Genomic DNA, 17,570 nt, shown 5'->3' on the forward strand with positions numbered 1-17,570 from the left:
TTTCCTTCTCCAAAAACCAGGCCCAACAATCTCAGTCTCGCAAGAGGTAACTGATGGCTTGAACGTGGTCATTTCTTGTAACATAAGTGGAGCCCCGACAGCAATCAAAGGCCATTACTGGATGAAGGGGGACAGCAAGATTCAGTCGGATGACACTTCTGAGAATTCCACTTCCTACATGTAAGTATTTGGGGATCATTGTGTGTGTGTGTGTTTGTACAGAACATATTGTCTCAGGGCAGTCAAGTGGAAAGTTCCCTTGCGATCTGGGACAGTGAAACTGGTTGTAGAAACCTTGAATGTGCTGGAGCTGGATGGAAGCCAGAACAGGCTTCCTTGGGAGGTGGTGAGCTCTCCTTCCCTGGAGGGTTTTAAGCAGAGGCTAGATGGCCATCTGTCAGCAATGCCGATTCTATGAACTTGGGCAGATGATGAGAGGGAGGGCATCTTGGCCATCTTCTGGGCATGGAGTAGGGGTCACTGGGGTGTGTGTGTGGGGGTAGTTGTGAATTTCCTGCATTGTGTGGGGGGGTTGGACTAGATGACCCTGTGGTCCCTTCCAACTCTATGATTCTATGAATGGAACTGGCCAGAATGATGAAGGTAGGGGACGATTTGGTGTGTGTGTGTGGGGGAGAGAAAACAGACAAGGTTCTTGCCATAGTTGAGGTAAGAAGGGACCAGAGTGTGAGCCGGAGTTTCCGCCAAGGTTCAGCAGAGCAGAAGAACTAAATTTCACTACGTTGTAAAAACAGTCGTTCTAAACATGGGGGGAGGAGTCAGAGACGAAGCCGTGTCTTTCTGCCTGTCCTATAGGGTGGGTAATGATGTTAGTATATATGAAGGGTATGCCTGGAGAGATTAAGGCTGAGGAAGAGAGCGAGGGTAGAAGTGAGCCAGGGGTGGGTCCCCAGGGCCACCGCCTGAGGGAGTAGGCAAAACAGGAGCGGAGCTTCCCCCTGTGCAAATGCCAAATGTGTGTGAATTGATGGGTAAGAAGACAGAGTTGGAGAAACTAGGACGAAAGGAGAGCTGAAAGCGAGAGAGTGGTCATCTGTATGAAACACAGCGGTGGTGTCGAGAAGGCGGCAGGCAGGGCAGAAACCTCTCGGCTTGCCCACGAGATCACCCGGTTTGGGTGAGGGCCATTTCCGTGGAAGGCAGAGAACTGCAACTCTGGCAGGAGGCATCGGTGTCTTCCACGGCAGTTTTGTCTTATGAAGAGATTCATGGGGGAGGAGGGAAGGTTGCTAATAATGGCTGAAGGAGCGACAGCTTCCTTCTGGGGGGGGTCGGGTTCAGTGGGGTTGCCTCCCTGCCTTGCTTTTGTCCCTCCTTGGAGCATTTGGCTGATGGCTGCTAGAAGCTGTTCAACCAACGGGTTTAAATTAAATTGAAAGAGTTTTTTGGCGAACGTCCGGACAATTGGAGTAGTTCCTCAGTGGAACAGGCTTCCTCGGGAGGTTTTTAAGCAGAGGCTAGGTGGCCATCTATCAGCAATGCTGATTCTGTGACCTTAGGCAGTTCATGGGAGGGAGGGCAGGAAGGGTTGCTTCAGTGTTCGGCTCTCGTGGCTCCTCAGAGAGTTCAGTCTATTGTGGCAGGAACTTCTTTGTGGGCTGGAAGCTTCTTTATCAGATGCATGAGCTTCTATCGCAATGCATCAGGAAGTCTCTTGACTCCCCCAAGACTCCTTTCTAATTCGCTGATCTGTTCTTTGGAGAGCATATCCCTTGAGTTTGGAGATCTTTCTCCCTGGATATTGAATTAGGTGTATTGGTAGACAGACTATAGCCCAGCTTGCCATTCCTAGAATCATAGAGTAGGAAGGGGCCATACCAGCTATCTAGTCCAACTTCTTGCTCAAGGCAGGATTAGCCTAGAGAATCCCTGACAAGTGCTTGTCCAGCCCCTGCTTAAAGACTGACAGTGAAGGGGAGCTCACCATCTTCCTAGGTAGCTGATTCCACTGTCAATCAACCCTTACTGTAAAAAATTTCCCCCTAATACCTTTCTGCCCACAATTTCAACCCAGTATTGCAAGTCCTATCCTCTGCTGCCAACAGGAACAGCTACGTGCCTTCCTCTAAGTGACAGCCCTTCAAATACTTCAAGAGAGCAATCCTGTCCCCCCTCAACCTCCTCTTCTCCAGACGGAACCTTCCCAACTCCCTTAGCCTTTCCTCGTAGGGCTTGGTCTCCAGGCCCCTGATCATCCTCGTCACTCTCCTCTTCACCCCAAGATCATATTAGCTTTTTTTGTCGCTGCATCACACTGGCTGCTCATATTTAGTTTACAGTCCACCCATTCCCCAAAATCTTTTTCACTTACACTTCTACCTATCTCATCCAGTATGTGCGCTTCTCATGTTTGTTACTCAGATTTAGATGTCTGCACTTATCCTTGTTGAATTGCTTCTTATTCACACCTGCCCACTTTTCCGGTGTGTTCAGATCTTGTTGAATTCTATCTCTACCTTCTGAGGTGTTCGCTGCTCCTCCCCGTTTGGTGGCATCTGCAAATTTAGTGAATACCTCCACACCCTCATCCCGATCATTTGTAAAAATATTGAAAAGTATCGGGCCCAGAACTGAGCCCTCTGGCACCCCATTGGACACCTCCCTACAATCAGCTGAAATGCCATTGACAACTACTCTTTCAGTGCGGTTCTCCAGCCAGTTCCCTATCCACCTAACTGTCCTAAGGTCCAGTCCACAGTCCTCTAGTTTACCCATCAGAACATCATGGGGAACCCTGTCAAAAGCTTTACTGAAATCCAGGCAAACAACTATCGACGGCATTCCCTCGATCTAATAAGCTCGTCACTCAATCAAGGAAATTAGGTTGGTCTGGCAGGTGCTGTTGGGAAGAAATCCGTGCTGATTTCCCCGGATCCCCAGCTTGTCCTTCAGGTGCTTGCAGATTGATCCCTTTAAAATCCACTCAGGTGTCTTCCCTGGGCCAGAGGTCCTCATTTGCTTCGTCTCGTACTTGAGTTAATTGTCCTGGCAGTGCAAATAAAAATCTGCCTTGTGACATAATGAAGGCGGGGATAGTATTTTTTTTTTCAAATGTTATGTGTGTGTGTGGAGAGGGGGGTTAAAACACTCTGTGAATAGCATCTGGGCATATCTTCTGCCATTTAGGAGAACTGAGCATGGAGTTACCCACATGAATTCAGAATCCAAAGGGAGTGTTTGGTTTCCTGCAGGGCGCTTCCCTTTCCTCCCCTGTTTAGTGTGTGTCCTCTGCGGCCAGTCTAGCTCCACGGCTTGCAGCCAAAACCTTCATGGTCCCAGGAGCTGAACTGTCTTCCCTATTGTAATGGCAGCTACGGGCATTCAATTCCCATGATACTCTCTCCCAGTTGGCACAGGCCAGAGAGGCGAGGCATCATGTCCCTTCCATGCGGTGGGCAGACGTGCCTCTCTCCCCATAGCCACAGGGAGATGAGTGAGGATTAAAGTATTTATAACCCAGTCTCCCTCGTGTGGCCTCAATTCTCTTAACTGGGCAATTTGTGTTGAAGTGGTGGTGACCTTACAAGTCTGGTCAACTCGACAAAACAGGTTGTTCTCCCTCCCACCCTCCTGTAGCACAACAGCCCTCTCCCCAATCAACATTTCCCCCGACAAGGTTCTGGATGATCCACTAACTCCAGTCACACCACGCTTCCCTAACTGAGATGTCAGAGGTCATTGTCGGCTCAAACTGGATTTATTTTTCCCCCACCGATGGCATTTCCTTTCCTGCTTTTAAAAGCTCTTGTATTTGGAAGGACCTTGTTCCATAGAAGAGACTTAATTCTAAATGGAATATCTGTAGCGGTGCCTGATCCCGCTGCCTGTGCACACGGAGAGCCAGTGTGGTGTAGTGGTTAAGAGCGGCGGAGGCTAATCTGGTGAACCGGATTCGATTTCCCGCTCCGCCACGTGCAGCCTGCTGAGTGACCTTGAGCCAGTCACAGTTCTCTCTGAACTCTCTCAGCTCCATCTACCTCACAAGGTGCCTGTTGTGGGGAGAGGAAGGGAAGGCAATGGTAAGCCTCTTTGAGACTCCTCAAGGTAGAAAAAAGTGGGGTATAAAAACCAACTCTTCTTCTTGTTCTGTAAGCGTACATAGGAAAAAAAGAGTCTGCCAGGGTGATCTTCTCCCTGGCCCTTTAAGTGCTCGAGATGCTGGAGCTCAGAGAGAAGGCTGAAAGGATATTTTACTGTTATAGTTGCAGTACATCAGGGACAGCCGACTTCTTGGGGGAAAGCACTGATCCACCCTGACCTGGATGGCCCAGGCTAGCTTGTATGTCATCAGAGGATAGGTGGGAGAGGAAGGAGACCATAGCAGCGGAGGAGGAGGTTGGAGAGCGAGGAAGCCTGCTGGCCAGGATTAAAAAAGAAGCCAAGAAGGTCAGAGCTAAAGAGCAGGGAAGGAATGGAAGGAAGACGTGAGGGAGAAGGTCAGAAAAGGGGAAGCAGAGTGAGAGACGTGAGATCACACCCTGTCTTGAAGAGGAATTGTCTTCTTTTGTGGGTTGTGGAAGAAGTGGTTTGTCGTGGCGTGTAGGATCATGCAAGGACCTTTGGTGAGGGTCTTGGGTAGCCTTCTCATGGGAACCATGTCTTTTGCTCTTGCAAGCACGTAAACAGTGGTCTCAATCCGGAAGGACAGCGTGTCTCATGCCCCAAGATAAAATACACAGGCTCGCTGTCCTGCAGTCTCGGGCCCTGTCTGTGGTCTGCCTGTTCAGGCATCATGGGCTTCTCGGGAACGTTCTTGGCAGCCCACTCACTCCTCCTTATGAGCTTGTCTTCCTTGCAGGATCGAGAAAGTGGACCATGACTCTTCAGGAGAGTACTACTGCTTCTTTGAGACCAGCCCTCTCGCGAAAGGGATAGTGTTTGTGAAAGGTAACTACTTGGGGGGGGGGTGGCCCAACCCGAGGTTTCCTGCTGAGATGAATTGGGGGGGGGGCAACAGTTTGATGAGTTGGCACTTCAGTTGTGGAATAAGCTGTTCTGTCTGTATCAATCTGGCAGGGCCTGGTTGAGGACAGCTACGGCTTTCCAGCACTGCCGCCCCTCCCCACCCCCACCTCTCTATGTTGTCTTGTGTTGTTTGCCAACTATTATGTGGGGGTGGGGTCCTGGCTGGCCGCAGGCCCTGCAGTGGCCATTCTGCTCTCTGTTTGTATTTAATGCTCATGGGGTGGTTAATTCTAAATGGAATATCTATAGCGTGGTGTAGTGGTTAAGAGCGGTGGTTTGGAGCAGTGATCTGAGTACCCGGTTTGGTTCCCCATTCCTCCACGTGAGCAGCAGAAGCTAATCTGGTGAACCGGGTTGGTTTCCCCACTTCCTCCACATGAAGCCAGCTGGGTGGCTTTGGGCTAGTCACAGTTCTCTTAGAGCTCTCTCAGCCCCACCTACCTCACACTGTGTCTGTTGAGGGGAAGGGAAGGCAATTGTAAGCCAATTTGATTCTTCCTTAAGTGGTAGAGAAAGTCGGCATATAAAAACCAACTCTTCTCCTTAATTGTCAAACTGTTCATTTGTAAATTATTTCATTTTTATGATTTTATTGCAATTTTAAGGTATTTATTGTATTGATCATCGTGTTGTGAGCTGCCTTGGCCGGGGAGTGAGGGTGGGATACAAAACTAAATCAATAAATAAGGCAAGCAGCAGCTGCCCCATATTCCTTGGAAACGAAGAAGGGGGATTAAAGTTAACAAATATCTCTGCTTCAGGAGGGGTTACTTCAGCCCCACCAGTGATTCCACTGTTTGCGAGGCATGCCAAGCTGGATACGTTGTGGTTTCATCAGCCCGAAGGAGAAAGGAAGCGCCAACTGTCATCCACTTTATAGAAATCCCCCCCCCCCCCGCCCCCGGGTGCTGGAAGGTGATCCTCTCCACAGCCGAGTAACTGTTCACAAGTCGGGCCTATCTCTTTCAGTCCTTGCTGATCGATGGGCTCTCTCTGGCCTCTCGGCTGACCCCTCGCTCCTGTTTTTCCTTTGCAGTTGAGCCTCATGTGGTTCCCTACAAGAAGTCAGAGCACGGGAACGAGGGGGACACCGGGGTGCTGACCTGCAAGTCAGCATCGTACCCCCCCGTCACCCACTGGTCCTGGTTCAAGGTGGTGGACGGGCTCCAGGTAAGTTCCTCGGCTGAAGCGAACGTCGTGCTCCCCCATGAGCATTGAGCGCGACCCTTGTCGATTCTGGGCGATAGGAGTGTTGCCGCTAGTCCGTGTGAAGGCCTGTCTTTGGAGGCTGGGCCTTGCAGTTCGCGCCAGTGCGAATGGTTTGCTGAGAGGAGATACTTCCCTGCATTCTCTGCATTTTTCTCAGACTTTTTAAGGACAGGCATGGGGGTTGCTGCTGGAACTTCGGACATAAGATCAGGTCTTCTGAGGACGTGCAAACGTTCATTCCATGGTTTCAGCTTTCTAGGCAAACACCATGTTACAATCTATTCTGCAGTTGCCAGCGTGGTGTAGTGGTTAAGAGCGGTGGTTTGGAGCGGTGGACTCTCATTTGGAGAACTGGGTTTGAGTCCCCACTCCTCCACATGAAGCCAGCTGGGTGACCTTGGGATAGTCACGGCTCTCTCAGAGCTCTCTCATTCCCGCCTACCTTACAGGGTGTCTGTTGTGGGGAGAGGAAGAGAAGGTGATTGCAGGCAGTTTAATTCTTCCTTAAGTGGTAGAGAAAGTCAGCTTATAAAAACCAACTCTTCTTCTTCCTCCTTCTCCCCTCCAACACAAGTTGGGGCTGTGCTGTGGCCTGTCACGAAACACGTGCACCGGCTTCCACAGAGGTTTTGTGCGATGTGTGAATGCAGCAATCCTGGTCGAATGCTGGCTTCTTCCCTGGCACTGCCTTGCCCAGTTACAGAGCGAAGGTTGTGAAACCAACATTTGCTGAGAGAAACCTGGGCCTCAGTTGTCATCTGCAAGCTGAACCTTGGCTTCACAAACTAGCCATAAGTAAAATAAACTGTTGTGTCTGAGCAGAGGCCGAGAGTAACTGGCTAAGTGAAGTATAGGCAATTCCCCCCCTACTTATTCTGAATGCACGCCGACTTTTTCTCTCTCAACGCAATCCTCTACCTCTCACAGAGCTAATTTTACCACACCCCTTTCCAATAATAGTTGGATCTAGTCTTTCAGGTAGCCAAAATGTTTGTCCTCGTTCTCACCAGAGCAGGGTGGGAAGACTTCTCTCTGATTTAAGTACGCACACGGTCAAATATTTCAAGGCCTCGCTTTCCCCTGCCATGTAGTTAGGAGGAATGTCCTGCCAGTTTTTCAGAAGAGTTCTCTGCAAACTTGAGCACTGGAAACGTTTTCAAAAACAAAAGCTGTGACCCTTCTTGAAGGGCTGTCACTTAGAGGAGGGCAGGGGGCTGTTCCTGTTGGCTGCAGAAGATAGGACTCTCAATAATGGGTTTAAATTGCGGGCGGAGAGGTGGCGGCTAGATATTAGGAAAACATTTTTTACAGTAAGAGTTGTTCGACAGTGGAATCAGCTACCTAGGAAGGTGGTGAGCTCCCCTGGTGCAGTGGTTAAGAACAGTGGTTTGGAGCGGTTGGAGTCTGATCTGGAGAACCAGGTTTGATTCCCCACTCCTCCACATGAGCGGCGGAGGCTAATCTGGTGAACTGGATTTGTTTCCTCAGTCCTACACACTTGACCTTGGGCTAGTCACGGTTCTCTCCGAGCTCTCTCAGCCCCACCTACCTCACAGGGTGTGTGGTGGGGAAGGGAAGGTGATTGTAAGCTGGTTTGATTCTCCCTTAAGTGGCAGAGAAAGTCGGCATATGAAAACCAACTCTTCTTATTCTTCACTGGCGGTCTTTAAGCAGAGGCTGGACAAGCACTTGCCAGGGATGCTCTAGGCTAATCCTGCATTGATCAGGGGGTTGGACTAGATGGCCTCTATTGACTCTTACAACTCTGATTCTTTAATCCAAAGAACTCCCCTTGTGTTTTTGTTCCTTCCTTTCCCCATTAGGTACTTGATTTTTTTTTTTTAAATCACGTCCACCGCTCCCTCCGTGGAGCTCAGGGTGGTGTGTGAGGTTCTCCCATTGTTTTATCCTTGCAACAACTCTGAAGTAGAGCAGGCTGTGTGTGTAACTGGCCTGAAAGGTTCACCCAGCAAGCTTTGTGGCAGAGGGATTTGAACTCAGGTCTCCCCTGTCTGGATCCTGTGTTCATTACACTGGTTCTGCTACTTTTTGCAGCATAAGCTAAGACAGGCAAATTAGGGCATGAGCCAGCTGAAGTGCATAGTTAGCTGATAGGAGATTTTGTTTTTGTCAGGGGACCGCAGGGGGATATTATTATAAGGTAAGAACTCCCAACAAGAGGGAAGGCAGCATGACGTAGCCCGATCTCGTCAGATCTCGTCAGCTAAGCAGTGTCAGTACTTGGAAGGGAGACCTCAAAGGAAGGCTCTGCAGAGGAAGGCAACGGCCAGCCACCTCAGCTTAATCACTTGCCTTGAAAGCCCCTTGCCGGGGTCGCCAGAAGTTGACTGTGACTTTACGGCACTTTGCACACGCACACACAAGAACTCCCAACAGCCATGCTAGGGGAGAAGGTTTTGGGCGGTTTCTGTAGTTCTGCCTTGATTCTCCTGGGAGCGTGCTGAATCTGACCTAGACGTGCCATGCAATGAGGCGCCAGACTACTGCGGTAGAAGGTTGGGGGTGCTTTAGAAAACAGGTGGGGGGCTGCATTTTTTTCAGAGTTTCCCCATCCTTCATAATTCTCTGTAAATGGCGAGCAAAGCGTAGCAGGTGAAGGCTGGGCGCCAAACCTTTCTCCTGAATGTGCTGACTTTTTGGTTTGCTGGTTTTTAACGTGGAAGAACAATAAAAACGCAAGTTCCCACCGCACCCCAGACACAGTCTGAAAGTGGTGCACCCCCTTGTATTACACCGTTTAGACCAAGGCTTCTTAAACTGGGTCACAGCCCCATACGGGGTCAGCTTCCGGCTCTGTCCCCCCGGCTAACGAGAGCTGCCATTCCTCCCCCCCCCCCGCAGCCCATTGTGAACGGATCCGAAGAACGATTCTTCATCAAATCCGAGGGTAACAAGACGGAGCTCCGGATCCTGCGCATGGACATGGAGAAGGACCCCGGCAAGTACATGTGCAACGCCACCAACGAGGTGGGCTACGGGAGCGCCGTCATGGAGTTGCGCGTGCGCAGCCGCTTGGCAGCTCTGTGGCCGTTCCTGGGGATCGTTGCCGAAGTGCTAGTTCTCGTGACAATTATCTTCATCTACGAGAAGAGGAGAAAGCCCGATGAGATCCCCGAAGGTAAGGCGCACCGGATGAAAACTGGGCGGGGGGATTCCTTCAGGAAGCGCAGGGCTTCCTCCCAAGATTGAGCCGTCCAGTTTGAGAATCCTTCGGCAGACTTTGGTCTTTGTGTTGGGTCTTTAAGTGAGAGGAAGCGGGGAAAAGTTCTGCCTAGTCCTCTCCCAAAGAGTGTGGCAGAATGCAAACTTTTCCAAAGCCAGTATCGTGGGGGGTGGGCTGTGTCTGCACGGAGAAGACGTCCTCCAGAATCCGAGCAAGGTTGCCTTGAGAGCCACTCCTGGTCTGCCCTCCCGTGCGTTGGTGAACAGTGAAGTCTTCCTTCCTTTGCTGGGAGTACCTAAGCCCTCGGGCCAGTCTCTTCCCCTCCCCCACGCAGTGCGAGGTCAAAAGGCTGCCCCATGCTCCTTGTAGGTAGGAAGGAGAGGATTAAAGTGCCATGAACTGGCTCCAGGTAGAATGCCAGGTCAGGGTGCTGGTTTTAACTTTTAAAGCCCTAAATGGTCTGGGACCATCATATCTGCGGGACTGTCTCTCCCAATACGTCCCCCCAGAGAGCACTACGCTCGGCAAATACCAACACGCTGGTTGTCCCCAGCCCAAGACGTGTCCGGCTGTCCTCGGCCAGGGCTTTTTCGGCCCTGGCCTGGTGGAACTCTCTCTCTAATGAGACTCAGGGCATTGTGGGATCTAACACAGTTCCACGGGGCCTGTAAGACCAAGGTGTTCCGCCAGGCCTGTGATTGAGGGCAGCCACGGTTTGCATCTTATCAGGCCTCCCTTCCCTTCCGCTTCTCTTCCATCAGATCTTTTAAATAGGGGACCCTGATTGCTCTCCCCGGGCTGGCTGCAGCCCTGTGTGCCGGTAAACGAGCGCCTACTGGTTTTAATTCTAGAAATTGTTTGGTTTTAATCTAGGATTGAATTTTCCCGTATATTTTTACTGTTGTTATATGGTGTTTTGTACTCGACGTTAGCCGTCCTGAGCCCTGCTTCGGCTGGGATAGGAAGCAGGACACAAGTCCACTTCACAAGTCCACCACTCCAAACCACTACAACACGCTGTAGGGAGAGAGAAGGGGAACCACCAGGCTTTTCTTGCAGCCATGACGTTTAGGACCGTGCTTTTACCTTTCAAAATCCACCCACAGGATTCTGTGGCTTTCCTTCTGGCTGGCATAATGCCGGCTTTCTGGCCTTTGAAGATCGGGGCCTCCGTCTTTGGCTCCTTGAAATGCCGCATTGTTTTTCCAGCACTTATAAACAGCCCTTTATTTTGGGGGGTGCCAGGTAGGGGGCTGAGGTCTGAACCTAAGGGGCAGGGACTTTTTTTTTTTTTTTTTTACGAACTGGCACGCGAGGGCAGTGTCGTTGCTGGCATTATCTTTGCACTCTCTTCCTTTCTCTGCTGCTCCCCGTGCAACTGCTTGTGGTAAGTGGAAGAGCCAGCGTCGCCAGTCCCTGTACGCCATTCTTTGCACCGGCTGTTGCGGGATCTGTCCATGGCACTCTCGTGCATATTTCTAGTGTCGGGTCCCAGGCTCTGTGTGTGACTGTGGGGGGATCTCGGCTGATCTGTGCTCCTTGTAGGTGGCAGAACGCAGTGTGGGCACTGAAAGACCTGTGTGTCTCCTCCTGCGATACCAGCTGTCCTCTTTGTGTAGCTGCAGCGCTGTTTCTGTGTTTGCTCAGAGACTTTGTGCTTTGGCCTCCCGGCAGCCTCCTTGCTTGCTTGTTGCGCTTGCGGGATCGGGGTTGGTAGCCCACCAGACTTCATAGAATCCTAGAGTTGGAAGGGACCACCAGGGTCATCTAGTCCAACCTCCTGCACAATGCTGGAAATTCACAACTACCTCCCCCCTCACACCCCCAGTGACCCCTACTCCAGGCCCAGAAGATGGCAAAGATGCCCTCCCTCTCACCATCTACCTAAAGTCATAGAATCAGCGTGGCGGACAGTTGGCCATCTAGCCTCTGCTTAAAAACCTCCAGGGAAGAGCTCACCATCTCCCGAGGACGCCTGTTCCACTGAGGAACGACCCTGGCTAGTATAGGGATGGAAGATCTCCAAGGAATACCAGGGTCATGACACGGCAAACCACCTCCGAGCGTCTCTTGCCTTGAAAACCCCACTGGGTTCCCCTAAGTCAGCTGTGACTTGCCGGCAACAACCACACAAAAAAGCCACATTTGTCAGGCAGTAAAATTAACAGGAGTCGTGTGACATTTTATTCCAGCTTTTATGGACCAGAGCCCACCTTGTTGGATGGATCCTGTGTCTGGCAAAGGGGCCCCTGGTTCACAAAACAAGATCTGACTCTGAAGTACTGCTAGTATTCCTGGTCTCTTCCACCACCACCCCTCCTCTCAAGCATTCCCCCGTGTTTGGTTATTGAGGAAGATGCTGTCTCTGAATGTACAAGTTCCATTTCTGGTTATCACAGAGTAATAATCATCAGTCAACAGAATAACCACGATCAACAGAGTTACCATGATCTTGTCCAGGCCTATTTAAAAGCCGCCTCCACACCCACTGGCAGTAGGTTTAATAAGTTTACAGCCCATTCTTGAGAAATTGGCTGAAAGTTCTTTGGAGGCGGCATGACCCCCACTGCCAAAGTGATAAGAGGCACGCTGGCAGCAGAGGGGCAGTTCCGTTGGCACCTGGGTGCGGCCTCGCTATCTTCAATGGGGGGAAATTCCCCATTCCCCCCCAAAAAAAGGCTTTTTTTTAGCCTTTTGGCATCCGGGAGGCTTTGGAGGCAGCGCCTCGGCTATGCCGTTCCTGGCTGCCACAAAGCTCAGGAATGAGCTGTCCATCTCATGCCAGCTAAAACACTTGTTGCATACCCTCCTCTTTACGGTGTCACCCAGCATCCTGTTCTTTGAACCGAGGGGAGACGTTCCTTCACGCAGTTTCAGACGATAACCCCTCGTAGCGCCCTCCCACGTTGGGTCTTTTGGATGCTGGATTTCAGTTCAGCATCTTTGATAACAGTAAGATTTCCTCGGTCTCTCAAGCTTACCCTTAGGCAACTGCCGAACACACCGACGCTAGAGAGACGCTGGCCACACGGTCACCTTTAATGAGGCTGGACTTCTTCTGCCCCCATTTTATCCTCGCCAAATGACACCCTTGTGTTCTTATCTAGTCAGGAAAGTCACCCCTGGTTTCGCGCTTGTCGCAGGGTTCAGAGTCTAGGTCCGAAAGTGTGAATGGAATCCACTACTCTCGACTCTTGAGTGTGACAGGCTGGTTAAATTTTGGACATGATGCTGCCCCTTTGCCCCTGGAGGTGACTGGAAAATCTGGGGGTTTTTTGTCTTCAAAATCTCGTGTCGCTGTAGCGACCTTGCAAGGGATTTTAACAAGCCCCTCAAACCCACCCTCAGGTAGATGGCAGCAGCTGGCGCTTCAGTCCCCTGACTGGGCGGGGACGGTCGGGAATCTGGGGGTGCCGGGTAAAGAGCAGCTCCTCACTGATGCCTCCTTTTTTCTTTTCTCGCACGCGTTCCCGTTTTTGAAGATGACGATGGAGGCTCAGCGCCACTGTAAGTTGCCAAAATCTTTCCCTTCCCTTGCAAATATTTCAAGCATTTTGTGGGAGGGGGAAGAGACAAGAATGCTCACTAAATGCCTTCACAGAGAGTCATGAAACATCCCCCATAAAAGTCTGCATCGTTCCTGACTGGGCCGGCGTTACGTTGGATGTTGGTTACCTTTTTAAAAAAAATCGCGTAGGATTATTGGCAAGGGGAAAGAACGGGAGTAGCAGTCAACAGAGATATCAGGAGGCTTATCTAGGCAAACGGCCTGTACCGTGGCTGGTACTGCCGGCAGGTGCTTGGATGAGAAACCTGCCGCCAGCAACCCGATCTTGGGAGTGAAGGACCGGTGTGGTCTTTGCACCGAGTCGCCGAAGCGCTGCCTCATAGCACTTCCGCCCAGGGTGTGAGGCTTGGGACAGGAAGACTTTCCAGTGGATTTTGCCGCAGAGGAGGGAGGGGGTCCCAACTGGATTTTCTGCAGCAAGTACCAAAATACCGGGGGTTTGCCTTTGGTGGGATTGTTAGTCGCGCGCCCGTCGACAGGGGTGCACTTGGAACACGCTGACCTGTTCTTTGTTCTCTTCCAGGAAAAGCAATGCTACAAATCATAAGGATAAGAATGTGCGCCAGAGGAATGCCAATTAAGCAGGCATCAAGGTCAGAATGCAGTTTTTGTTCTGGTGGGGAAGGAGAGGGTTTTCATTTCATTTATTGGATTTCTATCCCGCCCTTTCCCAAGTGAAGTCTGGCCCAGGGCAGTTCACAACCAGAAAATTCGATGTCAACAGCAACACATCATAGCCATAAAATATAAATTGTGCTTTAAAACCCATTATTTAAAATCCTAACAATTTTTTTAACAGTTCCAGGAAAAAATCTAGAAAATTTTTATCGCCTCTTCCAGGGCCAACTAAGAAGGCTGAACTAAAAGGGGCTTGAGACCCCTAAAAGTTGCTCCGTCCTCACCCCTCTCCCCCAGACTCAGAAAATGGTGCCAACATGAAATCATGGGCTAATATCGATACAAGTGATTTTGTGAATAATGTATAAAATTTAATACAAACGCAAAATTAATATAAATATAAACAGTTTGAATGTAGCCCTGTTCTATCCTCCATGTATCCTGATGGCTGAGCACTGTGAAAGGAATACTCCCATAGGAGCCTAAGATTATAAAGGCAACTCTGGATGAAATATACATTAATAAATTCTAGACTTTACAATTTACAAATGTCAGCTTACTCAGTCTAAGGACTGCAATTTTCTTATACATTCATGCGCTTTCAAAAATGGCACAAAATTGTATTATTCGGACCACTGAAGGAGGCTTCACAGCCGAAACACGTTTGGTCTGAGCTGTGACATTGTCTGGGTATATTGTCACACTGTTGTAATTTTGTGTTTTTATGTTCATTTGGCCATGTTCAGCGCAGATACATAGAGGCTAGAACAGGGCTACATTCAAGTTGTTTTATGTTTATATAAATTTTGTGTTTGTATTAAATTTATTATATATTATTCACAAAATCACTTGTATCACTATTAGCCCATGATTTCATGTTGATTTCTTACCTTTTGGGTATCTTATTCTAGTTTTATAGGGGTTAAGGTTCCCCCCCTTTTTGTTGTTGCCATGTCAGAAAATGGTGCCAGCAGCTACAAGGTAGCTGACCAGTACCTCGCAGACAGCATGTTGCTTTTGCCTGGGAGCTCTGGCTGTAACCTTGTAACTTATACCTCACGACCCTCTTGCTGGTAGATCTTCAGTCACTGTTCCTCAGCCTAACCTATCTCCCCTGGGCACAGAGCCCCGTAGCACAGAGCGGGAAGCTGCAGTCCTGCAGTCAGAAGCTCTGCTCACGGCCTGAGTTTGATCCCGGCGGAAGTCGGTTTCAGATAGCCTGCTCGAGGTCGACTCAGCCTTCCATCCTTCCGAGGTTGGTGAAAGGAGTAGTAGAAAAAGAAGAGTTGGTTTTATATGCCAACTTTCTCTACCACTCAAGGAAGAATCAAACCAGCTTACAATCACCTTCCCTCCCCACAAAAGACACCCTGTGAGGTAGGTGGGGCTGAGAGAGCTCTAAGAGAGCTGTGACTAGCCCAAGGTCACCCAGCTGGCTTCATGTGAAGGAGTGGGGAAACCAACCCAGTTCACCAGATCAGAGGCTAGATGGCCATCTGTCAGCAATGCTGATTCTATGAACTTAGGCAGATCTTGAGAAGGAGGGCATCTTGGCCATCTTCTGAGCATGGGAGTAGGGGTCACTGGGGGTGTGTGGGGGGAGGTAGTTGTGAATTTCCTGCACTATGCAGGGGGGTTGGACTAGATGACCCTGGTGGTCCCTTCCAACTCTGATTCTATGTGGCGAGGCAAGGTAACAGCACTAACTCTAGCCAATGTAGTCCCGATAACAGCTTGTAACCATGGTTAACACAGATTGGAACTTCAGTCATAAAATAAGCCGTGGTTAAGTGTTATATCTGCATGGTGCATGCTTAATCATATCTGTGTATTGTTTTCTCCCCCCGCCCCTTTTCTGTCTCTCTCTTTGCCAGGTGGCAGACCAGTTAAGCAGATCGCTCAGATGTCTCCTCCATTTTGCTCCGTAGCGCCAAGGATATTCTAGCGCATCCTTGCAAAAAAAAAAAAATCAGTTAATTTCACTTTTTAAGAGAGAGTTTGTAGAGTAAAATTTCTTTTTTTTTTTTAAAGAACAAAAACAGTAGGAGGCATTTTTCTACCTATAAGTTTGGAACACGCTCTTTTGTTTTGTAGACTTCACTGTTTAGTTGGGGGGGGGGGATCTAGGCAAACGTTTATAGCGGGAAAGAATGTAAATGGGGTCGGAGCGGAGTGTGGGTCCCTTTCCCCTTGAATGGGCGTCCCCACGAGGGAAGCGAATTATTCACCCCCTTGTTAGCCGAGTGGGTACCAACCTTGGCAGTTCCTTGGGAAGGAAACAGTCGTTGAAATAAATCCGAGGTCAGTGGCGGCCCCATAGAGGAGAGATGGAAAGTCCAAGAAGCACCCTCCGTGTGTTTCCCTCTCAGTCTTGCTGCTCTCAGACCTGCACAGAAGCCTCAGAACTGGTGGGCTTTCCCAGGAAACCCTTTGGGGGCCAATGCCTTGTGTGTACTGGCAGCTTCCCTGTCTACCGAAAACTCACTGTGTCTGCCCTAACAGTGGGTGTACAAGAAAACCGCGGATTGGCCAGATCAGCCCCGCCGGCAAGACACCGTTGCGTCTCTGCCGGAGTGGCTTCCCAGACACCCTTCGGCTCTCGTGGTTCGCTCCCCTTTCTCCCTCTCAAGTGCCATAACTACCCAGAACTGGGATGTCACGAATCTAGTAACCTTCTGTTCTCAGCCACAGCCTTTTTACGGTCGCTCTCTCGGTCAAACCTAAATGCCGAGCTTGGCAGCGTGGCTAAAATTGATTCACCCACGGCTATTTTTAGGTGCTTTTTGTGTTGAGTGAGCTGTCACGGAGGGTGGGGGGAGTTGAGCAAGTTGGATGCTGCAGCATATCCGGGGGGGGCGGGACCGAGGCAGCAGGAGACGAACTCCAAGGCCACGTGTCCCATCTCTGCTGAGATGGGGACACCTTGACTTCGGTGGGGCTTGGCGAGGGGCAGGAAGTGCTGTAAGGTCTTTTTTGACCATCTTTGTCCGGTACGATTGAAATCTCACCTGTTCTAACAAGACGACTTTCTCCAAAAACAGAAGACTGGCTCTTTTTTGGGGGCGGGGTCCGCTCCCTTGTTCCGATTGCTGAGAGCTCCGGGTTCCTTTGCCTTCTAGTACTAGGCTCCAACTTCGAGGGCTGGGGGCTGTAAGCACCCAGGGTAGGGGGACAGGCTTTCAGTTCACATTGAAAAGGGCAGGAAGCTAGAACCGTTTGTTGAACAGAAAGAAGCGAGAGGACGCAAATGGGGTTGCTGCTGGACTGGAGGCTTGGAAAGGGGAGAGAGAACCTACAGGAGTATGAAGGGGAGAGAAGCGCCTTTGCGGGGAGAGAACCTTAGAGCAGGGGTGTCAAACATGAGGCCCAGGTGTCAGTTCCGGCCCCATGGCAGCTGTTATCTGGCCCGTGTGCCAGCCCAGGCAGCCACACCGCCCCCCAAGTCCCAATCTGGGCTAGCGAGGCATGGCCCGGCCCGACCAAGTGACGTTTATGTCATATCCGGCCCTCGTAACAATTGAGTTCGACACCCCTGCCTTAGAGACTAGAATCTTTACTATGAAGCAGAGTGGAAAACCAGGCCAGAGAGGTGAAGCAAAACAGTGGTAATACTAAGCCAGTGCAAACCCCTCCCCCCAAGCCAGCTGGAAAGATGACCCAGCGGGGGGGGGGGCACAGGAGCATTGACGGCTGGGACTTCCCTGAGTCTTTGGAGGAGTCTCAAGCAGAGGCAAGATACTTTTCCAGCTTTGTAACGGCAGAAAATGGTGTGGAAACGGGGGGAGCGGAGTTTCCAGCACCAGCTCTGTTAAGCGCAGAGATAAAGCTAACCGTGAGGGCAATGAGAAAACAACGTGTTCCCCACTTGGAGCGGTACGTGTCCTTCCCCGTGGCAGGGATGATGGACAGCCACGCTCCGTAGCCTTTAAAGTTCTCCTTTGATCCCGCATCTTGGCAAGACTCTCGGGCGCAGGGCCGCCAGCAGCGCTTCCAAAGGCAGGAGTC

The 17,570-nt window shown here is 50.5% G+C and overlaps 2 protein-coding genes across 2 annotated transcripts in view; both read left to right on the forward strand.

The window, feature by feature from the left end:
• BSG (basigin (Ok blood group)) overlaps positions 1 to 13,542 on the forward strand; it is a 31,896-nt gene extending 18,354 nt beyond the window's left edge. The window contains exons 3-8 of the mRNA XM_056845430.1: positions 21 to 180; positions 4,820 to 4,908; positions 6,023 to 6,156; positions 9,058 to 9,334; positions 12,862 to 12,886; positions 13,471 to 13,542. Of these exons, the coding sequence (XP_056701408.1) occupies positions 21 to 180; positions 4,820 to 4,908; positions 6,023 to 6,156; positions 9,058 to 9,334; positions 12,862 to 12,886; positions 13,471 to 13,528 (743 nt within the window). The 3' untranslated portion in view covers positions 13,529 to 13,542. The remainder of the gene's footprint in view (positions 1 to 20; positions 181 to 4,819; positions 4,909 to 6,022; positions 6,157 to 9,057; positions 9,335 to 12,861; positions 12,887 to 13,470) is intronic.
• Positions 1 to 17,570, forward strand: part of LOC130493984 (hippocampus abundant transcript 1 protein-like) — a 163,714-nt gene that overhangs the window by 122,966 nt on the left and 23,178 nt on the right. The window lies entirely within an intron of this gene.

This window comes from Euleptes europaea, chromosome 2 (assembly GCF_029931775.1).
Source record: "Euleptes europaea isolate rEulEur1 chromosome 2, rEulEur1.hap1, whole genome shotgun sequence".
In the NCBI taxonomy this organism is placed as follows: domain Eukaryota; kingdom Metazoa; phylum Chordata; class Lepidosauria; order Squamata; family Sphaerodactylidae; genus Euleptes; species Euleptes europaea.